This window comes from Biomphalaria glabrata, chromosome 1 (assembly GCF_947242115.1).
Source record: "Biomphalaria glabrata chromosome 1, xgBioGlab47.1, whole genome shotgun sequence".
Lineage (NCBI taxonomy): Eukaryota > Metazoa > Mollusca > Gastropoda > Planorbidae > Biomphalaria > Biomphalaria glabrata.
This window is the reverse complement of record NC_074711.1, coordinates 74,619,656-74,643,116: the sequence shown is the minus strand read 5'-3', so window position 1 is coordinate 74,643,116 and position 23,461 is coordinate 74,619,656. Positions and strand designations below refer to the sequence as shown.

Genomic DNA, 23,461 nt, shown 5'->3' with positions numbered 1-23,461 from the left:
GTCATTTGTCTAGCTCCATCCTATCTCTCAATCTTTTGAAACTTTACCAATTCGACCTTTTAATATCATCCTTTTAATATCATATAGTGTGTCTTTAAGAGTCTTATTAAAATAACACAGGATGGCTGCCTGGTCGTGCAAATTGCGCGCTGGACTGTCGTTTGGATTTATCGAAGGTCCCGGGTTCAAACCCTGCCCGCTCCCATCCCCGTAGTCCTGTGGGAGGTTAGTACTAGGAAGTAAACTATCTTCAACTCTGAAGGAACATTCGAAACATGTAAAACATTTTACAAACAAAAACAGGCTCTAAGCATAACTTGTTTTCCCAGAGAATTGTTCAAATATACACATCTCATTCCATACATTAGCCTTCAACATTCAGTGGTGTTTGAAAGCTAAATTAAGTTCAGTGATACAGTCTTGTCTTCTCGATATTCTTCTTCCCTCATACACTCACCATTGTCAAGAAACTGATTAAAGTGGATTTAGAAATAACATCTTTTACCATTATGTGGAATAAAAGAAAGATACGTGAAAACTTTCTATGAAGATATATTGTAGATGTTGACAAAGCGTCAAATAATGTGAAATTTTTATTTATTGTTACTGAGTGTACTGAGTACTAAGTGTACTGAATATCTTCACAAGTATTTGTCCCAAGGGCTTGTCATCTATAATCGCCATTATAATATGACAAGTCAGAGGTCACCTTTGAATATGTCTTGAGGGCGAGTTAGAGAGGTTTCAGCTCCAGATCAATACGATCAGTTTTTTATTGCATGTATCTATCCCAATGACGGGGTTATCTGACGTACTCCTAGACTGAGATGGCCCGTACGGAATGAAATATGACTGAGACATGACATGGCCAGCATAAGATGAAATATATGATATATGACCCTTAGAGGATGAAATATATGATATATGACCCTTAGAGGATGAAATATGACTGTGACCCGAAAAGGATAAAATATGACTGTGACATTATATGACCCATAGAGAATGCAATATGACTGACAGGCCCATAAAAGACTAATTATGACTGTGGCATGACATGCCTCGTAAAAAATGAAATATGAATGTGGTCCATAAAGGAAGAAATATGATTGTGACATGATATGGCCCATAGAGAATGAAATATGACTCTGAAATTATATCGAGAATAGAGAAAGATATAGGACAGACATGCTAAGGCCCGGTCAAACGAATTATGACTGTGACATGACATGGCCCGTTAAAGATGAAAAATGACTGAATTTGTACGAAATTTGAATGCAGTGGTCCAGTAGAAGAGCACTAAAGTATCGATCCTGAAGTCTAAAGTTCGAATTCACGTCAAGAAAAGACGATTTTCGTGTGTGTGTGTGTCAGTAAAAAAAAAACACACACACATATTGTGTCAGCGCATCAAACTGTGGGGCGAAGGAGAGGAGTGGCGGCTTGTCGAGGGCAGCTTAGGATATTGTTTCGATGCATGTTAGTCACAAATAGAGGGAAACTATTTTATAAGATAAGATGGCAAAGTGCTGGGAGTATGAGTATTTCCACAGTAACCTCATCCTTTATGATCAACTCACGACTGGCTCAAGAAAACTAGTCTATCCCAGTGGATATGTGGATGTAATCAAAATGGGCCTCAAAGCAGTGGCCATTGATGCTGATTACTGGGAGGACATAGCCCTAGACCGCACTATGTGGAAAGAAATGGTGTGACCAAGAAAACTGTGGACATCGAAAAAACATTGGCCTCAGCTCTGGAAGAAAAGCGTGATGGCTACTCCACCATCAAAGCGAATTCCATCTTAACCAGCGATACATGTGGACGGCAATGCCTCTCGAGAATAGGGCGCCACAGCCACATGAAAAAGTGTTCTACGACTGGAAGAGACCAATAACAAAATAACAAAAACTCGCTATTATAGCCTTGAGCGTACACTATCTTATCTTATAAATTATAGACGTTACTTAAAAAAAAAAAAAGATTACGTCCTATGCATTTCATGTGTCAATCTAGTCATGCATGTTAATCAGTGACTTAAACTCTGCTAAATCGTTAATTTTTCCTTGCTGATTCAGGCAACCCATTTCATTCTCTAATGGCACTAGGGAAGAAGTAGTACTTGTACGAATTTATCCTAGAATATGGAATAAGAAATGTGTCTGTTTCTTTATCTGTTTGTTAACAGTACTATATAATTAAAATAATTATTTTTGGTATTATCATTATTAATATCTTATCAATTCAAGATTTGTGTATCCTCATTTGTTTAGCCTCTATGAAATATTATTTTTAGCAGCTTTAGGGCATTAATACCACTGGGTATTACGCAAGCAACCTGGTGAAAAGACTGATCGCTACCTGTTGGAGCACCTGCAGTCATCAACCACATCACTATTCATCTTCTGTCACGTCCCTCGCCCTTTTTTCTACCTGAGAGAGAACCAGAAACAGGGGCCTCACTTTAAATCGCCAGGCAAATCATCCGTAACGCAGTCTGGCCTATATGTGTGTGTAAGTATGCCTATGTATGTGTGTGCCTATAGGCCAATGTATGTGTGTGTGCGAGTATGCATGCAAGACATGAGGGCCTGTTTGCCTCGCTGACAAGTTGTGAAAGTATACTACCTCCACATTTGACCAGGCACTCGAAAGACACCCAGTCCTATACAGCTGAACTTTACAATTCAATTGGAATACATCTTTAGGAGGTTTTTATTTTCACTACAATGACAAAGTAGAGAGAGTGTGGTGGCCGAGTGGTGAAGAGATTCAGTATCGAATTCAATGAAGAATGTGTGGACGTCCCCGAGTCCTTCCAACTCTCTCATGGCTACCTGACATTGCTTTAGTTAAAAAAAAAAAAAAAAGACAATACCTCCTTTATTCAGTTTATACAGCGAGTGTTTTTCTCTTAATAACTAATGAATGCTAAATGTTAAAAAAATTGATTATTTTAAAATCTATTCATATTTTCGACCCCCCCCCATTGTCGAAAAAAAATCCTTGTTATGTGAATGTATAAATCTACTAGACTTCTGATACGCATAAGATGTGTATTTTAATCTAGACTTAAAACACTTTGCACAAAATGGTCCTGAACATTAATTTAATAAATAATAAACTCCTCTAACTCCTACATACGGAAATACCCGAAGATGTAGTCAGTTCAAGATAGAAACTTTCTAGTCCTTTAGCTATTTTTTTTAACACTTTGAAAAAATATAACGGTCAAATTTTTAGCTTTCCCAGTGTGGTCAACTGTACAATTTATACGAAAATCGTTAGAGCCGTTTTCGAAAACCGTGTCCACCCACCCAAAGTTTTTGCCCACCCATTCCAAATGTCCGACTTGAGTAGAGACAGAGTAAAGTATTTGTATCTGGTTATCCTAAATGCAACAACATACTAGAGAGACAGATCAGTGTCAAGACACCTGTATTCTCAAAGTAACTAAAATACGCTGCATTTAGATCTAGAAAATAATATAAACCAATTCAATATATGATCCCTAGACACACCAGACCTATACTATAAACCAATTCAATATACAATCCCCAGAAATCTATACAATACAAGTAAGTAATCCAAAGACACAAAGACCGACTTTGCTTTTGTTGATGACAGGTAAATCCAATTATATCAACAAGAACAGTCAAAAATATTCTTTTGCATTTCTTATGGCGATATAGAGCGCTCGGCACAATGAGTCACCGAGCTACTGTTTTGACATGTACACAAAGCTGGCTGAGGTTGAGGTTAACTACGACCTTTTAATGCCTAACAGATCATCACACGGTCATGTCGTCAACGACCACGACAAAACTGTATTATAGTTGATATCACCAGTAGGATACTGCTGCACAGATCATAAGGACACTGAAAGAAATAAAATCAAATTCACCTCATTAATAGGCTCCTCTGAATAAATCAAATTCACCTCATCAGCAGGCTTCTCTGAACAAATCAAATTCACCTCATCAAGAGGCTCCTCTGAATAAATCAAATTCACATCATCAAGAGGCTCCTCTGAACAAATCAAATTCACCTCATCAAAAGGCTCCTCTGAATCCATTCGCGTAAGTTTCCAAATTGGTAAAACGGAATTCTCCTTAACCAAATGTGGATGTATCCATGTCAAGATTCTGTGTGTCTATATGTTAGTCAACTGGGCGCGTCTACAGAGTCCACAGATTGCTCAGGCTACCAGATTCAACCAAACATTACCTACAAAACTAAAGACAACACCTGAATGTAGAAGAGATGAAATCAATTGGCCCCAGAAATCTGACCGAAATTCCCATGGTTCACCTGTCGTTGTCCCAAGGGCTGTGTCACACCTCTTAATATTAATTCATTCTACAATAGATATAAAATGCAATACTGCAGCTTAGAAAGTATGAAACTACAAATCCCAAATGATTGATCAGAGATAGGGTGAAGGTTGGAGTTGGTTAGACAAAGACGTTTTTTCAGGATGAATTTTACCTGCACAGCAGGTTTGTGACAGTGGCTACACGAAATTCAAAGCATTCAAAGTGGAATACAAATAAGATGAACACAGGGAGAATGGTGGCAAAGTACACAGTGATATTTATGTATTAACACCTTGCATACATGTTTATGCATTAAACGGCAGAATAAAAGTATCAGGGAAATTGTAAACGCATTTTTGATGACCGGGTTGTTACAATTAAAAAAATATAACTCACCATTAGGTAAATCTTGATATATATATATATATATATATATATATATATATATATATATATATATATATATATATATATATATATATATATATATATATATCTTTAATGATTTCAAATACATATAGTAAGGCCTGTGTAGATCAGGGTGTGCTTAAAGTACTAATGAATATCTATTGGCGACAAAAGTATTTATAAATGAATAAGCTTAAATGTTATGGACTTAAAAAAAGAAAAGGCCAGATAAAACTATTCTATCCCTTTCACTTTTGTTTTTAAATATCTAAAGCAATCTCTCATTAAAACAACAAGTGTAACCATGGAAACCTTTGTAGAATCCTCCCATTTTATCTAGGATGAAATTTTTTTTAACTTTTTGATTTCTTTCTAAACACTATTGGTATAGAAAACAAGAATGTTCAACTGACACATTTCTTAGCGGATTAGTTACCAATGTTCATACTTCACGAATTTATTGGTCGATGTTTATACTGAACTGATGACCAAGTTCCTTCTGAAAACGAATTGATATAGGCGATAGCTGGACAATGTGAATTGGACATAATAAAAGGATTAAAAAGTAAGTAAAAGTGGCGAGTACGGTGCATGCTGGATGTGTTCATGGTGGATGTGTTCATGGTTCATGGTGGATGTGTTCATGGTGGATGTGATGGTGGATGTGTTCATGGTGGATGTGTTCATGGTGGAGGCGGGGGAGCAAAGAAAGTTTGTATCAAGTTGATCGAACATTTTATGATGGACAATTAATGATTTTATTTTGAGTTTTGACTTTACTAAGTGGAAGCAGTATTTTGACGGGCCAGTGAATATAATGCACTAAGACACTGAAAACATTCAGTCAAAATAAAATGTCTCAGATAAGTATCACACTAGAATGTCATGCTTGTTTTAAAACAATGACATTTTAACTCATGACGATAAGATAACTTGAACTTTTCATAAGTTTGAACCCAATAAAGGCAAAAAAAAAAGCCTCTAGTACAATCATTCAATGCAATGCAGGATTTAGATCTATTGGTCAGAACCCAAACGTCCTCCTCCGTGCTGCCAATTGATCTAGCTAACTAGAGTTCTAGAGTATTTCTAACCTTTTTGGAAATTTCCGTTTAGCCCCCCCCCCCCACACACACACCTTTCCCAGTTGTGTCCAGAGCTACGTGACAGTGGCTTTTGCGATCCTCACTGTGATTCAATGCTATCTTTGTGAGACTTGTCAGTAGAGAAAGTTGCTCAACGCAAGATCTGTAGACATCGTTCATTAATGAAGCTGCGATTCTTGCTGGGTTTTAAACACAACATGTCTCATGCGTAATGATTTTATTTACCTTTGAACGGGCTTTTGATTCTATAACACACATCTTGAAAAAAAAAACAAATAGAAAAAAAACAAACAGATGTACGTCGTACAACATGCATACACACGAGCCACTGAGTAGCTAGATACTATTATTATGATGAAAATACAATCAAGTCAAAGTCACAGAACCGAATTTCAAGGGAGGCTACTTTCTTTTAAATCATTAGTACTGCACAGGCGCACACATTTGCGAAAACACATAGTAAACACATAGTTTTCCATCTCAATCTGAATACATGATACACACATCAACAAACACACGTGTTCAGGTTTACCTCGGCCAAGTTCAGCACACTGGAGTACATAGCCATAGAGAAATATCCGCACACTACGCTCGCTCATCCAGTAATATCATATCCAAATAATCCACAGAGATAAGTCCGAAATAGCCACCCGACTTGACCAGTCAGTGACCGTCCCATCTCAACTTCGTCTGTCATATGTCCAGCTAAACTGTCCAACACAACGGCCTGCACAGTGAGGTGAAAATAACAAGGATCATGTGACAGGCATAGTCTGAATTTGGGGAGGGAGGGATGGTGACTTCAAGCCATGTGAAAAGCTTCATAATTAAGCCCTAAATGACCGCGTCGATCTACCGGACACCCCAAAGTGTCTGAATAGTTGCAAACCATTATACACTGCATAATACAGCCACTTTATGGCTTTAAATGTGATAAATTAAAATTGTTAACCGTAAGTAATGGTAAACACTGTAAGGAAACGAAACAGTTTTTTTTTTTTTTAAAGACCGGTAGTTAAACAAGTAAAATCCTTTGGTTGAGAGAGAATGACACAGATCACACACCTCAGTCACAATACACACACTGCTATGACTTGCCCCCTGCTCTATAGCTGACAATGTGTGTTTCAAGTTTTCCTGTGTGTTCGTTGACAAAAAAAAAGAGGGGGGGGGGAGCCAGTCCTGTTAATAAATGTGTAGCGTTGAATCCATATAAAAGGAATGTCTCCTGATACGTTCACGGACATAACTTTGAAAGAGTGCTTGAGGGAAATAGGGCCCTGGTAGGGTTAGTTCCCTCCCCCCTCCGCACCACACACACCTCCTAATCAAACGTAAACACATACAGACACACACATACACGCACCAATGGGGAGGGGACATAACTCATTCCAACGCTATGTGACTAAGGTGGTTATGGGTGACAGGAGACGTGTTTGCTAGATTTGGCGGTATCAGACTATTAGAGATAGCGAGAGAGAGAGAGAAGAAAGAGAGAGAGGCATAGCAGATTAAGAAAGAGATAAGTTGTATGAGGAAGCAGCGAGTGCCTAGAAATTGTGACATGCCACAAGTTCTAAAAGAAACTTTTAACAAGTCACAAAAAAATGCATTTTGCAATTTCAACAGCTTACCGAACCATATCGATAACACAGTGCACTGTAGGATTACCAATAAAACAATTAGCCGCAATAAGTTTAGCAATAACTGATTTTAAAATAGTTTTATAAGACTGGAATAGGAGTGCTATCTATAGGAGGGGCAACAAATGAAATGTATAATTGATACAATAGATATTTTAAATGAATAGATTTGTATTGAATGTGTTCAATGATCGATAGTGCCTACACCTTTTAAAAACCAGGTTGTTATATTAGTCATGACCATTTAGTAACCTAGACAGTGTAGACTTACATTACTTTCTTATGAGCAAGATGCAAATACGATGGGAGTGCAGTCACCTTTGTAAAAGACATAAGTAGAGCAATACCAATGGAAATAAAGAAATTCCAGTATGCTCCGCGTGTGTGAGTGTGTAAAGATCATTGGATGACATTTTCCCATGACCCGCTGCAACATTTGTGACAGATTGAAACATGATTATTTGAAAACAACGGTTTATGATGCCCCGCCCACTTCAATATATTTTTAAATAGGCCCCTTCCCCATATAATCAATCTTGAAGAATAGTGTCACTTTTTTTTTTCGCTTTTCCCCGCCAGGGACCACCCCTAAAAATAATTGTACATAAAATCTCTTGACTTTTATTTAGCTTCTCAATATTAAAGTATTGTGTATTTCATATATGCTTTTGTTCGGACCCCGTTTATGTTACCACTTTGGCGTCTTATAGCTCTCTCCCCTCACAGTTCTGCTATCTGCCCCTGCTGTACCTGTACCCTCAACACACAATAATATAGTTCTACTTCTACATTTCATTGCTATACTAACTGAATCCGAAGATTGATCAACAGAGGAGAAGAGCAGCACAGCTCAGCCGTGAAGACAAAAACTAAAAAGGAAAGGGTGAGAAGGAGTATCTAGATGTGTTTCTCTCATCCCCACATAACAAGCATATCATTCATTCTAGAAAATTGCAATTCTAAATCACTTTCCTCAGAACGTACTGAGTTAAACAAGTGACTTCACACTGGCGCACCAAACATCTCCGCACGGATGAGGAGAAAGAAGAAGAAAAAAAAAGTAACAAAAATAATTTTAGAAAAAATTCCATGCCTCTTTTAAAAAAGCTGTTTGTTGTCTATACTTTCTCATTCTGTTTATTGATTGTAGAGCTTCAAAACTGTGAAGTGTCTTTCTAGTGAGCTTGCACAATCAGTTTCTTCTACAGTTCATATTAGTTCTACACAAGACGGTGCGCAATATGTTACGAACGTCTATTTATATATTGAACTCCTTACTGAATAGAAACATTTGAGTCGAGTGCGGGAATACCCACTGAAACGTATTCAAAATACAAATATGCATCTGGAGTGAGTGCGGGAATTCCCGCTGAATAAATAAGCCAAATTTAATTTTGACATGATTACATTTTCAAAAATTATTACGTTCAAACCAGAGTTTTCCTTGTGAGGACAATAAGCTAGTAATTGTCTTTTTTTCCCCCCAACTATTTACATTAACTGTCAAATTTCCAGGAAAATCGTTAGAGCCGCTTCCGAAATCCGAGTCTATCCCGTGTCCGTTCACCCATGAATCAACAATTTAACATGCATGACTAGATTGACACATGATATGAGTAGGACGTAATTATCTTTTTTTTTTTTTTTTTTTTTTTTTTTTTTTTTTTTTTTTTGAAGTAATGTCTGTAATATATAAGATAAGATGAATAATTTGAAAGATAAGAGGAATTTTAACAAAAAAAAAAAAAAGAATAACAGAAATTAATAAGGTCAGATGGGGGTCAAAATAATATACCAATCATTTTACCTACACCATGATCAAAACCTTAAGCACACAGGACCAACAGAAGAAGTGTGTTTGTGTGTTTCTATGGTGACGGTGGGAAGAAGTTAGCTATGCAATGTGAATGATGCAATATAAGTGACATTGTAGACACCTGTCTTGGGTAACAGATGACTTCAGATTGCCAGAGTAGTGAGTTAGATTTCATTAAAAAGACCATTTTTATATTATGACTGTCTACTACATTTATTTCGGTCAAATTGATTTTGTCTATATTGTAATAAAAGTTATATTTAGTAATGTTCACAATGAAGTTAATCAAGTTATTTCAAATTGTATAAGTTAATATATAGTCTAATAGGCCTACAGCGACTTGGTTGTCTACCAGCAGTTTGGTGCTACAAGTTCATCAACAACAATTACCTTTCATCCTCTAACTAGGTGTCTAAAATGTAATTAAAATATGGAAAGTTACTTTCAATTTTTGTTTCTTTCAACATGAATTTCACTCAAGCACTGGAAAGGGAGGAGGGGGGTAGACGAATACGTGATTCTGACCTACCGCTATCTCACTATCCACTTTTGTTTCGTTATCTCAACTAATCCAGCTTAAACTATCTCTGAACTGAAGCTCTCAGTGTGTAACGACATCAAGGGGGAAAAATCTACATGTTAACTAAATTTAGTAGATCTAGATCTAGGTGTAAGCTAAACATGCATAGTTTAAAAAATTTATAAATAAAACTTAAAAAATACAATCCAGGTCGCTTTACCCTTATAATTAATATCATGCATAGTCATAACATTAAGATTTTTTTTTTCTAAGGGAGATAATAAGGCTATTATTTTTTTAATCCTTACTTTTCAGCATAAAACCTGCTACTAACCCCTTCATCCGAGCAAACAAAATATCGAAGCTTTTAACATTGTTACGAATTCTACTTTAATTTTAATAAAAATAAAATAAGCAATCTTGCATTAAGTTATTGTTTAAAATAATTTAGCGCTCATAATATTATGTATTACGCGTTCACCACCGCTACATGCCGATGTTGCAATTGTTCATTTAAATCAGTGATGCCCAAAATACGGCCCGCGGGCCAGATCCGGTCCCGCGAAGTGGTTCCATCCGGCCAGGCGAAACGACGGCACAAAGTGTAGAAAATCCCCTCTCCAAAAAGGTAGATAAAGTTATTTTTACCTACGTTATCCTAACTTTTTCTCTGATGGATTGGTACCATGATCTTTAACATTGTGTTTATGACATGAGACTAAATGTATAATCTAACAGGAAAAGTGAACGGATCTTTACTTTGTTGTGGAGCATGATAATAAGCCAATGTATTTGATATGTACAGAAAGTATGGTTGTTTAAAAAAAAAATATGGCAGCATTCTTGATTTGATCCGTGAATAAAATATTGTTAAACTTCGCCTAGAGATTGAAGGATTGAATATAGTTGCCAAAAAGAGATAAGGAAATGAGTTGGTGGTTAAGCTAGATAGAATCTTGCTCCCATTGTAAGTAGAGAATTGAAGCCATTTATCCGAAGGGTAGAAAAGTAGACAAACTTCAAGCATTTCACTAATTAATGTAAGTGCTAGATCCACGGGTCTCTAATAAAATAGTTTCAGTTCCGTTTCATTACGTTTTTTGTATCTTTTCGGTCATGTGGCCCGCGACACGAGTGTCAAAAATTAAAAAGGCCCGCAGGACGAATTGGGCTGGGCATCACTGATTTAAATCATACGATTTTGTGTAATGGTTTCTATGCCTAGGAATACAAAATGTATATACCATACTAAAATGTGAAATGAAGTTAATTTAACAGTTTTTTTTTGGTACACTTAATTACTTCCTTTCAAAAAACTAAGATAAGGGTCGCTATTATGTATTTGTTAAAGTACTTTAAAAACTTCAGTTACTTCCCTTACCATAAAAAAAAAAGTCAAGCAGCTAAACTTGTTAGTTGTTAATTCTTCAATAGAGAGGCGCGTTCAATGAGTTGCAACTTAAGTTTATCTACTCTCTCTCAATAAATAACAAAAATATCATTTTAAATTTAATAAGATGATCAATAATATTAACAATAGTGTAAAGAAATATGTACTTAGAAAGAAAGTGGACAACAGGGCATTAGAACTAGCCAGATAACCCAATTTTTAAGACAAAATGTCAGCACAGAGAAAACTTGAAGAAAGGCATGCAACGTCTTTTGTAAGTTGAGCTGTAGACGAAGGCAGGACAAAGGCGAGAGTTTGTTTTAAAATTACCAGACATACCGACTTTGTAAGACAGCCAACTCTGAGCCACGATATCTAACTATAACTCACACAGTTTCTAAACATACCGGCAATAGTAAAACTAACATACAAAATGGAGACTTATGAATTCTGAAAGAAAGGTTGTAGACTGAAGTGAGTGTTAAGACTCCATGACGGGAAGGAATCCGATTCATTCTATTCGTACTGAGGAGTAAGGTGTACTTAACAGGTGACTCCATAAACGTTTTATCTAGTTGGTGATTCACTAAAAAAAAGGTCTCCATTTTTCATTGAAGAACTCGTGTCAACACAGGGGGATGGCCTATTTCAACACTTGACCAGCCAGAGTTAACATGACCTTGCGAGGAACTTACTTTACAAAATTCAAACTTATTACGTATGTAACTAGAAGAGGAAATAACACAGATGTCCCGACATTTTTTTTTACAGGTGAAAAGATTTCCTGGTATGGATAAGAGCTACATGTACTTTGATGCAGGTTGTAATCTACCCCAGGTAATATCCTCGCCTATTCAAATGCCTGCATACGTAAACAAAATGCATGTAGCTCTTCCTCTACTCTCTAATATGAAATAACTTCTTGAGATGACGTAGAAGGCTATAGGCAGAACATTTTCAGGACTATTCTAAGCCTTGAAAAAATGTTTTGAAGTCATCATTTCACTAACGTCTGGGTAATCACATTTTGGAATGCACAGCGATTGATATAAAAACATAGTGAGTTTATTTTCGAGCGTACATTCGATCATAATTTATATTAACATAACGCCCCGTATTGCAGTAGTTCTTAACGTTTCTTGATCGGGAGACAACTTTCTTATGACTTTACACTCCGTTGGCGGACTTGGACATATTTTCATATTATCTCATTATATCTGTGGCATTTTACGTCCAGAGAGACGATCTTTTCCCTTTGCAACGTCTTGTGGCGCTCGTTATATAAACATAATAAACGTAAGACTATAAACATGGCAGTCAATTTATAGAATATAGGACATAATTAAACTAGTCTAAAAGAGTTAGCTTTGATACAAATACGTGACAGAAGCCTTATGTCTAACTTGAATTACTGACACAAAATATAAGAAGATTGTAACGACACTTCTTTTGTTTGTTTCTTTCAATCTTAGCTACTTTGTTTTGTGTTCACTAATAAGTGTGTGCCTGTAACTCACAGAAGCCAAGCTCTAATGAAACAATCATTGTTAACGTCTTCCTAACACTAGGTGTAAGTGTGAGCGCGTGTGTACGTGAGTGTGTGAGGTAAACGTGTACGCGTGTGTACAAACTAACCCTGTCATCGTGTTTCCTCATTAGATTTCATCCCTTTTGTTTTCTCTTGGACAGATGTAAACTAATAAGTCTAACAAAACTGTTCAGGGGCGGACATTCGTCTCAATTAGTAAACCAAGACATGCCATTTAAAATTCTGAAATAAAACTGCCAAATGTTAAGTTAACGTTATGGATATTTATGTATGATATTTATAAATATTTATACATTATCATATTTATAACTGTAAGCGTTAGTCGCGTAATAATGTACGAAAAAAACAGTAGAGGGCCCGTACTAGTCCACGAACCATAATTTGGGAACCACTGTTCCATGGCACACCCTAAAACGAGCAAAGAATGTGATCTCTGCTTGTAACTCTAAACTGTTCAAGCCCGGAAGTATGCTTCAATATTGTTTGGAATTGCAAACGTGAATCATAACAAATGGTATTCGATGAAGAATGGGACAGAAAGGTCAGAATAGTCGGTCGTTACCTGTTAGGTAGTCGACCGTTACCTGGTAGGTAGTCGGTCCGAGTCGGTCGTTACCTGGTATGTTGATTGGTAAAAAAGAAAGGTAGAAAAATGTGAGTATATTTGATGGATGATTGATCTATGTACTTCGAGTCGGATCATATGGTCATGTTACAGAAAAAACTACGTCTAGTTCGCTACGGCAATTTTCAATTTTTCCACCTGTCATTATAAACGTTTTGGTCCGTTATAACGAGTTGGTTTAACATGTGGACTACAGGCGTCAGCTGGTGACAATGACATTAAATATAGATACAAGAGATTGTAGAGGGCCTATCCCATTCAGTCGTGCCACATGTAGGCCAACATCGGACTCGCTATCAATAAGTACAACTATACAAGCTTACCTGAAATATTGTGGACAGCGTTAGCTCTTCTTCAGATGCCACAATCCCTTGAAGTGATCGCTTTTCTTCAATGCCCTGTGTATCCGAATCCAAAAAACTGGCGTACGGTCTAGTCCTGAGGTGATGGCGATGTCCAGGAAATAAATACTCACTAGAATAGAACAACCGTCCATCGTAGAGAGAGCCTTCGCTGTCTGGGACGAGAAGTTCGCCAGACAAAAACAGGCGATCTTTAGGACGTACGTCGCTCAACGCTACTCTACCGTGGGGCAGCTTGGACGTGTTGAGACATGGACTGTAGCTACGCAGAGAGGGTGATGCAGTGCTGAGCCTATCTTCCAGGCTTGAGGAACTGATAGACCGTGGAGACCTCGGGCCGAAGGAGAAATTTTTGGAGCGCCAAAGCTCCCCGTAGTGGTGCCCGGCATGTCCGCTGGACGAGCTGGAAGTCCTAGGAGTATTGCTGCCGCCGGAGGAGTTGGCGATGCTGCCGGTGCTGAGGTAGATGGCGGCCGTTTTCCGCGGCATCAAATCAAAAGCCCCCATTTGCATGAACGATGGTCCATGTGTCCACGTGATCTGGGTCAGAGTTCAAAGTTTTCCAACTGACCCGAACACAAACACATTTGAACTGCACAGAATGCATCTAGAAAAAGACATTACACAACACGTTTTGTTTGAAAAAAAAAAACACAGAATAAACACAGTTGTTATTTCACGGGTCGTTAGGAAGAAGAGAGGGAGAATCAATACGTTACCAATCGGAGAGGTGGTGGCGGTATGCAGTAGTACAGGCGTGGTCAATTGTCGGGAGTAGGGAGAAAGTGAACACCTTCTATCGATCCAGCAATCCGAGCAACACATTTACCTTGCATTTGTATCAATCAACAACCTCTGCTATTAATCAATACATTTGCATTGAAAACAAACATACAACAAATCTTTTTCTCTGTACATTTGAACGCATTTTAGTGTTATCTCATAATTAAAGTGGTATTTATAGTGCATTTATTGACATAAAGGCAAGACAGAAAGTAGCTACGGGCCAGGCTAAACATTCTGGGGTGACTCTAAACAGACCCGTTGTTAATGTATAGTAATGTACAGTTAGAATAGCCAATTACTTCGCGGGTAAAAACTACTCATATCGATGGCGATTTTTAGAGAAAAAAAGTTTATTTTTTAAGTATATTTAGCAATTATATATAGGTCAGGGTTTAATAAAGGAAAATCCCTTTTTAAAACAAACAAAACAATTGATGAGAGTGTACGGCTATATTACAACAAGAGTACATACTATGTTAAAACTTCTAATAGATGTATTAGCCCCAAATAAGAATGTAAAAAAATGAAGTATTTTCAATCTTCAAATCACGACTTAAACGCTACAATGTTGAGTTGGATTGTTCAAACACTCGAGTAAAACAAACATTTATAGTCCTGTTCACATAAAACCCACAGGAATGACTCATGATCAGAGAACGACGTCTTTACCTACAAAGCGGTGTTATTATAAACCACATTGATCTCATTACATAACACAACATATCAACGAAACCTATACGAGAGAGGTCACATATCAAAGGGAAAGTCAACCAGACCAGTGTTATCATCAAAGTAAATTTGGCACGTACAGACTGGGTTGGGGACACCAAAGAAAGAACGAACAGGAAGAGGGGGGGGGGTGTCATTTGTGACACAGTTTGTCAGTTCTTCTATTATTTCCAGTGCGAGGAGCAGACGATAAGACGAGCAGGGGGAGTGTGAAACGAAGGGGGTCGTGTGGAGACATGACATGAAACATACATTTCCTATTACTAGCATATCAAGAATGGATTTAGCTTTATTATTTTTTTTTTTTTTGGATTTATCGTTACTAACATTAATTAATGCGGAATGACGTGGGCACTAGCATATATATTTAAATACTATTGTGTGAGAGTGTGTGTGTATACATAGATACATAGAGGCTCCTACTCCAACAATTAAACCTACACGTTTGTTGTTTCAATAATATCCCATAAATATCTGTGCAAACTGTAAACAACGGATGACATACGTAAGTAAAAAGTGTGGACTAAGAAATGTCGCACATCTATTTGTGAGAAACAAAAACAAAAAAATTGACAATGTCCATACAAAGACTCATTCTGATAGGAGATAAGGAGAAAAGAATCATGAGGACAGCCGAACGCCAGAAATTGGTCACCTTCAGGAAAAGCAATACATGTGAACGAGAAAATCACAAGCGCCCTACTGAACTGAATATCTTCCCGGGCATGCTACCCTGTCTCATAGTGGCGTCCGGGTGGAAACGATCGTAGGAGGAAACGATTAGGCTAAAGGTAGCAAAACAAGACTCCTGTGGGGGTGCCTAAGGGGGTGCGAGAGCATCCTCATTGCACTGTGCGGAGTTGTAAAAAAGCTCCCACAATCTTGTCACAATCCAGGCGCTGCTCCTCAAGGGGCCGTTACATAAATGGCGCGTCCCGCACGGTTAGCCTGGTATAGAAAAGGAAAATGGCGGGGGTCTTAGTGTACGCGGCCTCTTGCCACGAGTCTGACCCATCCGCCAGACAGAACAGTGTACACTGTTCTCATTCAGGCCGGTGAGAGGGAGCTCTTGTTCACTTTTTCTGGCCTAGAGTTCCAAGAACCGAAGGCTCAACTCTACCTGACAGTTTCAAGAAGAAGAACTGAATATCTTCACACCGAGTAGGTCTTCCATCCAAATATTTCTCGTTTGATCCCCATGGCTTGGATCTGGCGCTGAGTCAATATTGAAGTAAAAGATAATTGAGATCGTCTGATATATTCTCATTTACACTTAGGAAAAGTCAGGTCTCATTGATGTGTAGGAAAGGTCAGGTCTCGTTGATATGTAGGAAAGGTCAGGTCTCATTTATATGTAGGAAAGGTCAGGAAAATAAAGAAGTTAGCACTAAGGCTGGGGTTACTTCATCTTGGTACCAACAGTACCCTGTGCCTCAAAAACTACGGACGATATCAAGTGGTAGATATAAACAAAAAACATGGTAAAGACAGGAAGACGACCAAGTCTTCATATTAATCTGTTCAACGTGCAGTAACATTGAAGAGACGATTTGTTACTGTTGAAATCCCCCAAAAATCGAGTATGAGTTGATTTTATAAACTTAGAAAATATTTAGTTTGTTCCGTAACATAAAAAACAATCATAATACTGATACACCCGGACACAATAGCTATAAGAGATCTGAATGAGGAGTGGCTTCTTTCTAGAAGACAACAGCTAAAAGATACAGGAATAGCAATTCAACAGTCTACGACATATATATATATCACTTTCCGAGTCTCCGACATGGCTCTCTCAGTCTCCGACATGTGTCTCTCTAACAGTCTATGACATGTGTCTCTCTGAGTCTCCGACATGTGTCTCTCAGAGTCTCCGACATGTGTCTCTCTTAGAGTCTACGACGTGTGTCTCTCTCTCAGAGTCTCCGACACGTGTCTCTCTCAGTCTACGACATGTGTCTCTCTCAGAGTCTACGACATGTGTCTCTCTCAGAGTCTACGACTTAATTCTTCTTTTCGGACATACCTCTACTTACGTTCACTGTTATGATTTAATATTGTGTATGGAAAAACAAAACTACTCTTACGAAAAAGATTCATTTTTATAAGCCAGTAAAATATAAGTGGTTTTTTGTTTTTTAATGAGCAGTAAGGATTTAAACCCAAGTTTTTATCATTCATCCACTGAATAAGTGAGTCAAGACTTCCATAGCTTACTCTATCGGCTAATGCTATAGCTCACCAAATTGAAAATTAACGTTCAATGCATTTAATAAATGGCACACATTTTTAGGCTTTTAGTTTTATTCTGCACATTTGAGACAGTTCAAAATTTAGCATAATATACTCATTTTGCTTTTTACTACTTTTTTTTTTAAATAATAGTTTTAATTGTGTAACAACATCTCTGTTGCATATAACTTGTCATAATGTTCTTTTTCTTACTACCGTCACACCTCTTGTGTTGCAAACAGTGTTTACGTTCAGCTACACACAGAGTAATGAATGGAGTGGATAGTGACACATAAACACAGCTAGTGACACACACACACAAAAAGATCAATCTTTTATGAAAAGAACATTATCTTTCTGCTGTGTTAGAAGGACCAGTCTAGCACGTGTCTTTCAAAGTGCCTTCCAAACCAGGACGTTGTGGTTTCATAAACTTTGACTAGAGGTGGAAGATAGAGCGCCCACACCCACCCACCCCGTAGACACCGATACACCAGATCATTGAAAAGTGCTCGAGTTGTCATGGTTCAAACTTGGTGAAGCAAGGCTGTGACCCAGTGGGGCCAAGTCTTCACAGCCTTGAGGACTCAGTTCCTACAAGCGAGTCATGGGCCGGCTCCAAACAAAATGTCTTCGAGTCCAACGGAACCACAGACTCCACGACTTCATTATGTACTGTGGACTAAAGTTTCAACGGGCAGGATTGCGTCACATGTCGGAAATGGCCTTTGGTTGGGCACCACTGATGTGGCTAGATCAGGAGCTTTCCCCCATTGGGACAACGCCTTTCACTACCTTTCTCCTTAGCAGACACACACATTCACACAAACCACACAAGAGCGCTGTCAGCATTAGGAAAGAGTCATTGATCTCAACAAAAAAAAAACTAGTTTTTAGAAAGTATTAAATACGTTTTAGGTAGGGAACAAACCAATCACTACTATTACTAAAAGAATGCACGCATAAAACAAGTGACGCAATATAGACACCGTGACCAACTAAGATGTACAGTATCATTTCATCAGCTGTCAAGAATTAAAGAATAGACTAAAATTGAGTCTTGTTATTACAACCTGCATTGCTTTATCCTAAACCTCTGTCAAGCTAATTAATTGCTACGCTAGCAGCGAGAGGTGTCAAAAGAGCAAAAGAAAGCGGACAACGCTACTCAGCATCAACGTGCCCGCGTGAGTGGAAATGTTCGTTGAAGCAAAACAAGACCCTCGACGAGGTGCCATGTACCAATGATCCTTGCACTGGCAGTATGGAAGAGAGCCACCAACAGCCATGTCATGATCCACACGCCGTTCCTCTAGGGGCCGTTTTATGACGAACAGCCGCAAGGCCACTATAGAAGAGAGAAAAAATGACGTTTTCTTCGGGGTTCTCGGTCTTTCGACTCGACTCAAGTTTTGAGCTTCTAAGGATACGAACCCAGAGAAACACGTGCAGCATCTGCTTGGATCCCTTTCAGACAGAACAAATGGCAAGCAATCCGGAAGAGGGGAGCTTCCATTGGTTTAGAGTTTCAAGATATCTAGTATAAACTCAACGGCAACTACAAATTTGTTGCATAGACTTACTATGTATACAAAATAATCGTTTATAGATGCTTAGCTAAGTGTCTACAGTTTGTGTTTAAACATTTGTCATATTAAAAACAATGCGTAGTTCTTTTGTTGTTATTTCGAAACAAAAAATGTGTGCTCTCAAAGCCTGAGAAAACTGGCCAGTTTTGACAAGATTTTGAGCCCAGCTCTATCGGTTTTTAAACGTGAATGTAAAATTAAGAAAAGGACAAATTTTAAGTTTCCTAATCTTGATGTAATCAAATTTCACAATTCTGAGATCCCTTGAGCAGTCTAGAACCTATCTATCTAGCTTAAATGCAATCAAAAGCCAATCTTCCTATCCCTAGAGTGGTCATAAGCCCATGTTTCTAGCTTTAGTGCAGTCAAGCCTCAATCTTCCTAGTTTAAGTGCAGTCAAGAACCAATATTTCTAGCTTTAGTGCAGTTTGGAGATTGGTGACAATCTGAGCTCACCGCACAGGATAAAACCCACCCTTTCTAACGCCATTGCTTGGACATCCTCTTTACACAAATGTCTATGAATGTATTGTAAGATCACGCTCTAATAAATGCCTTTGGTTGACAATAAGAGGTTTAAATCTATTATAATGTTTCAAAAATATTGTGAGACAAAAAGCCAAGGTAGCCAATCAACTTAAAGAGGATGTTTATGTATAGGCAGGAGGTGACACAAGACGACGTCACAAAACACTGATGTTACTAAAGTAAGGTTGATCTAGGTCTTGAGCTGTCGAGACACCAGCGCACCGCCGTGACTAATGCTACAGAGTGGGAAGGGGAGAAAAACTCGGTGATCAACCAAAGAATACATACACCCAGAACGGTTCAGACTATCGGTGTCAATATTACCAATATTTTTGGGTTGGGGAGGGGGGGGGAGAGAGCTAACACGATAAACTTCACAGGTCTGATTGTGGGCCTCGTGCCAGGAGATTCACTCTAATAAGAGATCATAGCATTAAACAGCTCAAATATAACGATTTTTTTAATGCTTGTTATTACTATGATTGAAAAAATATTTTAGTTGGTCATTTTGAAAAAAACAAAACAAACAGCCATTTGTTTTTTTCCCTGGCAGTGTCGACCAATAGTAATGTGCCAGTTTCTAAGTTTCTAGCTCTAGATTCTCTAGTGTCGTGGCAGGTCTTTCGTTAACGAAATGCTAATCCAATGAACTTGAGAACAGAGAACGAACAAAACAAACTCAAGAAAACATTAACTCCTTACCGTCAATACATGCCCAATGTTTCCAATGTTGAGGCTAATAAATTTAAGTACTAACAGAATCGCATTTTATATTTCTAACTATATAAATTGTGTTTAGTGGTTTACTAAGGAAGAGGAAAGTCAGGGGCGACTGGACGCGTACGGCAGATAACCATTAACCTAGTGTTGAGGTAACAGAGTTTTAATCTACAAAGTTGGCTCTTATTAACCCCGGTAGTTTCTGCATGACTAAGTCTCTAATACTTCTTTGTTTTCTTGGTTAGTTAAGACATAAAGTACATCTAGAACAAAAAAAAATATACATTTTCGCAATAAAAAAAATAGTTCACGCAAATGACGTTTACAAGATTACTATTCGTTTTAATTTAGGTCTAACTTATAATGCATACTAATTAGCTTTTTCTCTTTAAAAAAACTGCTTGCATAACTGATTTTAAAAATTAGATTTTTCGCTTTCAGAAAAAAAAAGTAGCCGTTGCATCAGAACTTTGAATGGTCTAAAATATTGTGATGTCGGATTTTCAGTATCTTTTCTAGTTTACGAGATCTAAACGGGACGGACGGACAGACATTTAGCACAAAACCAATAGCGTCTTTTCCCCTTTCGGGGGCCGCTAAAAAACTACCCATTATTGGTCATTAAACCGATATTGAACAAGCTTTTAGACAGTTAGCCGATATTGGACAATAAGCCATGCTAGATAAATTATACAAAACATTTTTTGATAAATCAAAAACTGTTTCCAAGAGAAAACTAAAAGCTATCTGTTATTCCAGAGGCTGATATTAAAAAGTTTTTATGGCTAGTATGGCTAGGACAGAGTCCAGAGCTTTGCTGAAGGTCAAGGTAAAGTTAACCTTGTACACTAAACAAGTGTCTAAACAAAAGTGTACGTTTCAATAGCATAGAGAAACGCAACGAGGTAAGACAGTGAGATGCCCTGCTCTCTAGGTAGATAGTGAGAGGTAATGCTATTCACTAGTGAGACAGTGAGAAAATAGACGAAGCGGGAATCTAAAACCTATTTCTTTCAAACAAATTCTACCGAAACAATTACAAACACACAGACAAACCGACAAAGTATTTCACTCTAATACAGTCGAGTCAAAAAGTCATTAATATGTACACTCGACCTTTTGGTCAAGTATCGTAAGAAAACACAACCTCGTAGACAATCCTTTGAACTCTACTCAGTGGTAGTATCACTACAACTTGATTGACTTAGTACCGCGGCGGACTAGGCTTTACATACATCAAAGTTATCCTGATCACAAACTGAATCAGTCCATAAATCCAGACAAGAAAAAGAAATATGTACGGTAAAAAATCAACCCTTGCATTAAATAGTTCAGTCTAAACAAATCCTCAGTTTCCAGCCTTAGTCACCATCATACTACAAGCAGTTCTATTTTAAATTAAGTCCATGCAAATCTTCTCGTTAAGACTTGCTTCAGCTACCATGAAATAACTTACTACCGCTGCAAGGGGGGAGGGAGAGAGAAAAACATGTAAAGAGGTTTGGGGAGGGGGGGGGGTGGATCACTGGATTAGTGGAAAGAACGGCTTGCTTGATTGACGGAAACCTCTCTAGATCACGGTAAAGTTGTGGCTCCTTGACAAAGTTCTATAACTGGGCCCGTTCCTACTGGTTTAGGGCCAAGGGAGAGAACTCCAGTGTCGGCATGGCCTACTTGTAGGAAGGTAGTAAAGAGACGGGCGTTTCAATAAGCACATTATGGAAATTATTTAGATAGATTGCTATTAAATATCAGTATTAAGCACATTATTTCACACGGACAATATTTACAATTTCTGTAATTCTTCCAGTCAATAAAAAAAAAGGTGTGTAAGTGTATTAAAGTGGAATTATTTGATAGAATATTATAGTAATGTAGTAAGGTAGTGTTAGCCTAGTGTACATAGTGATTTGTAAACATTTCTACATTTTTAGTGTTTTACGTCAGATATCCAAGCCACTTTCATAACATACCTAAACGTGGGGAAAAATGAGAGAGAGGGAGAGAGAGAGAGAGAGAGCGTAAGAGAATGGAAAAGTTATTGAATTGCGAAGCGAAGTATTGAAGTTGTTTCCGCCACTGACTCCATACGAAGTCTTCAAATCGATCGAAGGACGAGTCAGGTAGAAGAAGAGAACACAAAACTTCAATGGGCTCTTTATGTAAGGAAACACAAAAATGTTTAAATATTAGAAGTGTTGAAGCAGGGTACGAGATGAGACTTAGGGGCTGTGTTTGTGTTATGTGTGTGAGTGTGTGTGTCAACGGTTAATATGTGTGTCCTTTACCGGAAGAGCACTTAATGGGTGTTAGCTCCCGCGCTGTGTTAACCTGCAATGCCATTCTTGTAAGACTTTGAAACAGTAAAAAGTTGCTGCTGTCATACAGACTTAATGTTCCAAAGACACTTCACAAAAGAAAGGCTCGTTGAGGTTTGAACCTTTCAGCAAATCTTATTTACAAAAGGTAGGATTGACGTTTGTTTCAATAATTAGTGGTAAATAGCTGTCCTAATGTCAAAGTAGATACAGGTCCAAACAAAGTAAATATAGATCACATGCATTCCATGAAGCCATACGTTATAGCGTAAGCTAGCCATACAAGTGCAATGAACCATGATCATATAGAATAGAGGGGAAAAAAGTTCATCTTTTGTACTTAGAAATAAACAGGGACCCACATAGTTACAACGTAAAATCAAGAGAGAGAGAGAGGGGGGGGGAGAGACAGAGAGAGCATTGGAATCAAAGCGCTAGTAACCATTGAAACAGTGATTCTCAACGGTGTCCAACCTTGATATAAATTTCCTACACATGTGTCATGAACCACTTCTCCATTAAAAGATCTTCGAGTCCAAAGGAACAGATCCACTGGATCTTCATTATACGCTATGGGCAGAAATTACGAGAAGCCGGATACGTCACGGGCTGGATACGGCCGCGGGCCCAAGTTTGGGCACCACTGATATATCTGACTGCAAAAGTAATAGCATCTCTCTTGAAACTATTTCCGAGCGAGGGCTATAGAAGGGAATGTTCTTTCACTGGACTATGAAACTATTTCCGAGCGAGGGATATAGAAGGGAATGTTCTTTCACTGGACTATGAAACTATTTCCGAGCGAGGGATAGAAGGGAATGTTCTT

At 38.0% G+C, this 23,461-nt stretch overlaps 1 protein-coding gene across 11 annotated transcripts in view; it reads right to left on the bottom strand.

The window, feature by feature from the left end:
* LOC106057200 (death-associated protein kinase 1-like) overlaps positions 1 to 23,461 on the bottom strand; it is a 117,558-nt gene that overhangs the window by 28,149 nt on the left and 65,948 nt on the right. Inside the window, exons 1-2 of one of the 11 annotated variants that reach the window (XM_056014022.1) lie at positions 21,434 to 21,768; positions 13,695 to 14,340 (exon numbers count right to left, since the gene is read on the bottom strand). The exons of 7 other annotated variants lie outside the window; for them this stretch is intronic. In XM_056014022.1, the coding sequence (XP_055869997.1) occupies positions 13,695 to 14,246 (552 nt within the window). In that variant the 5' untranslated portion in view covers positions 14,247 to 14,340; positions 21,434 to 21,768. Of the gene's footprint in view, positions 1 to 3,902; positions 4,223 to 13,694; positions 14,341 to 21,433; positions 21,769 to 23,461 lie in introns of those variants that run through there. 3 more of the 11 variants (XM_056014031.1, XM_056014036.1, XM_056014055.1) reach the window with 3 other exon arrangements.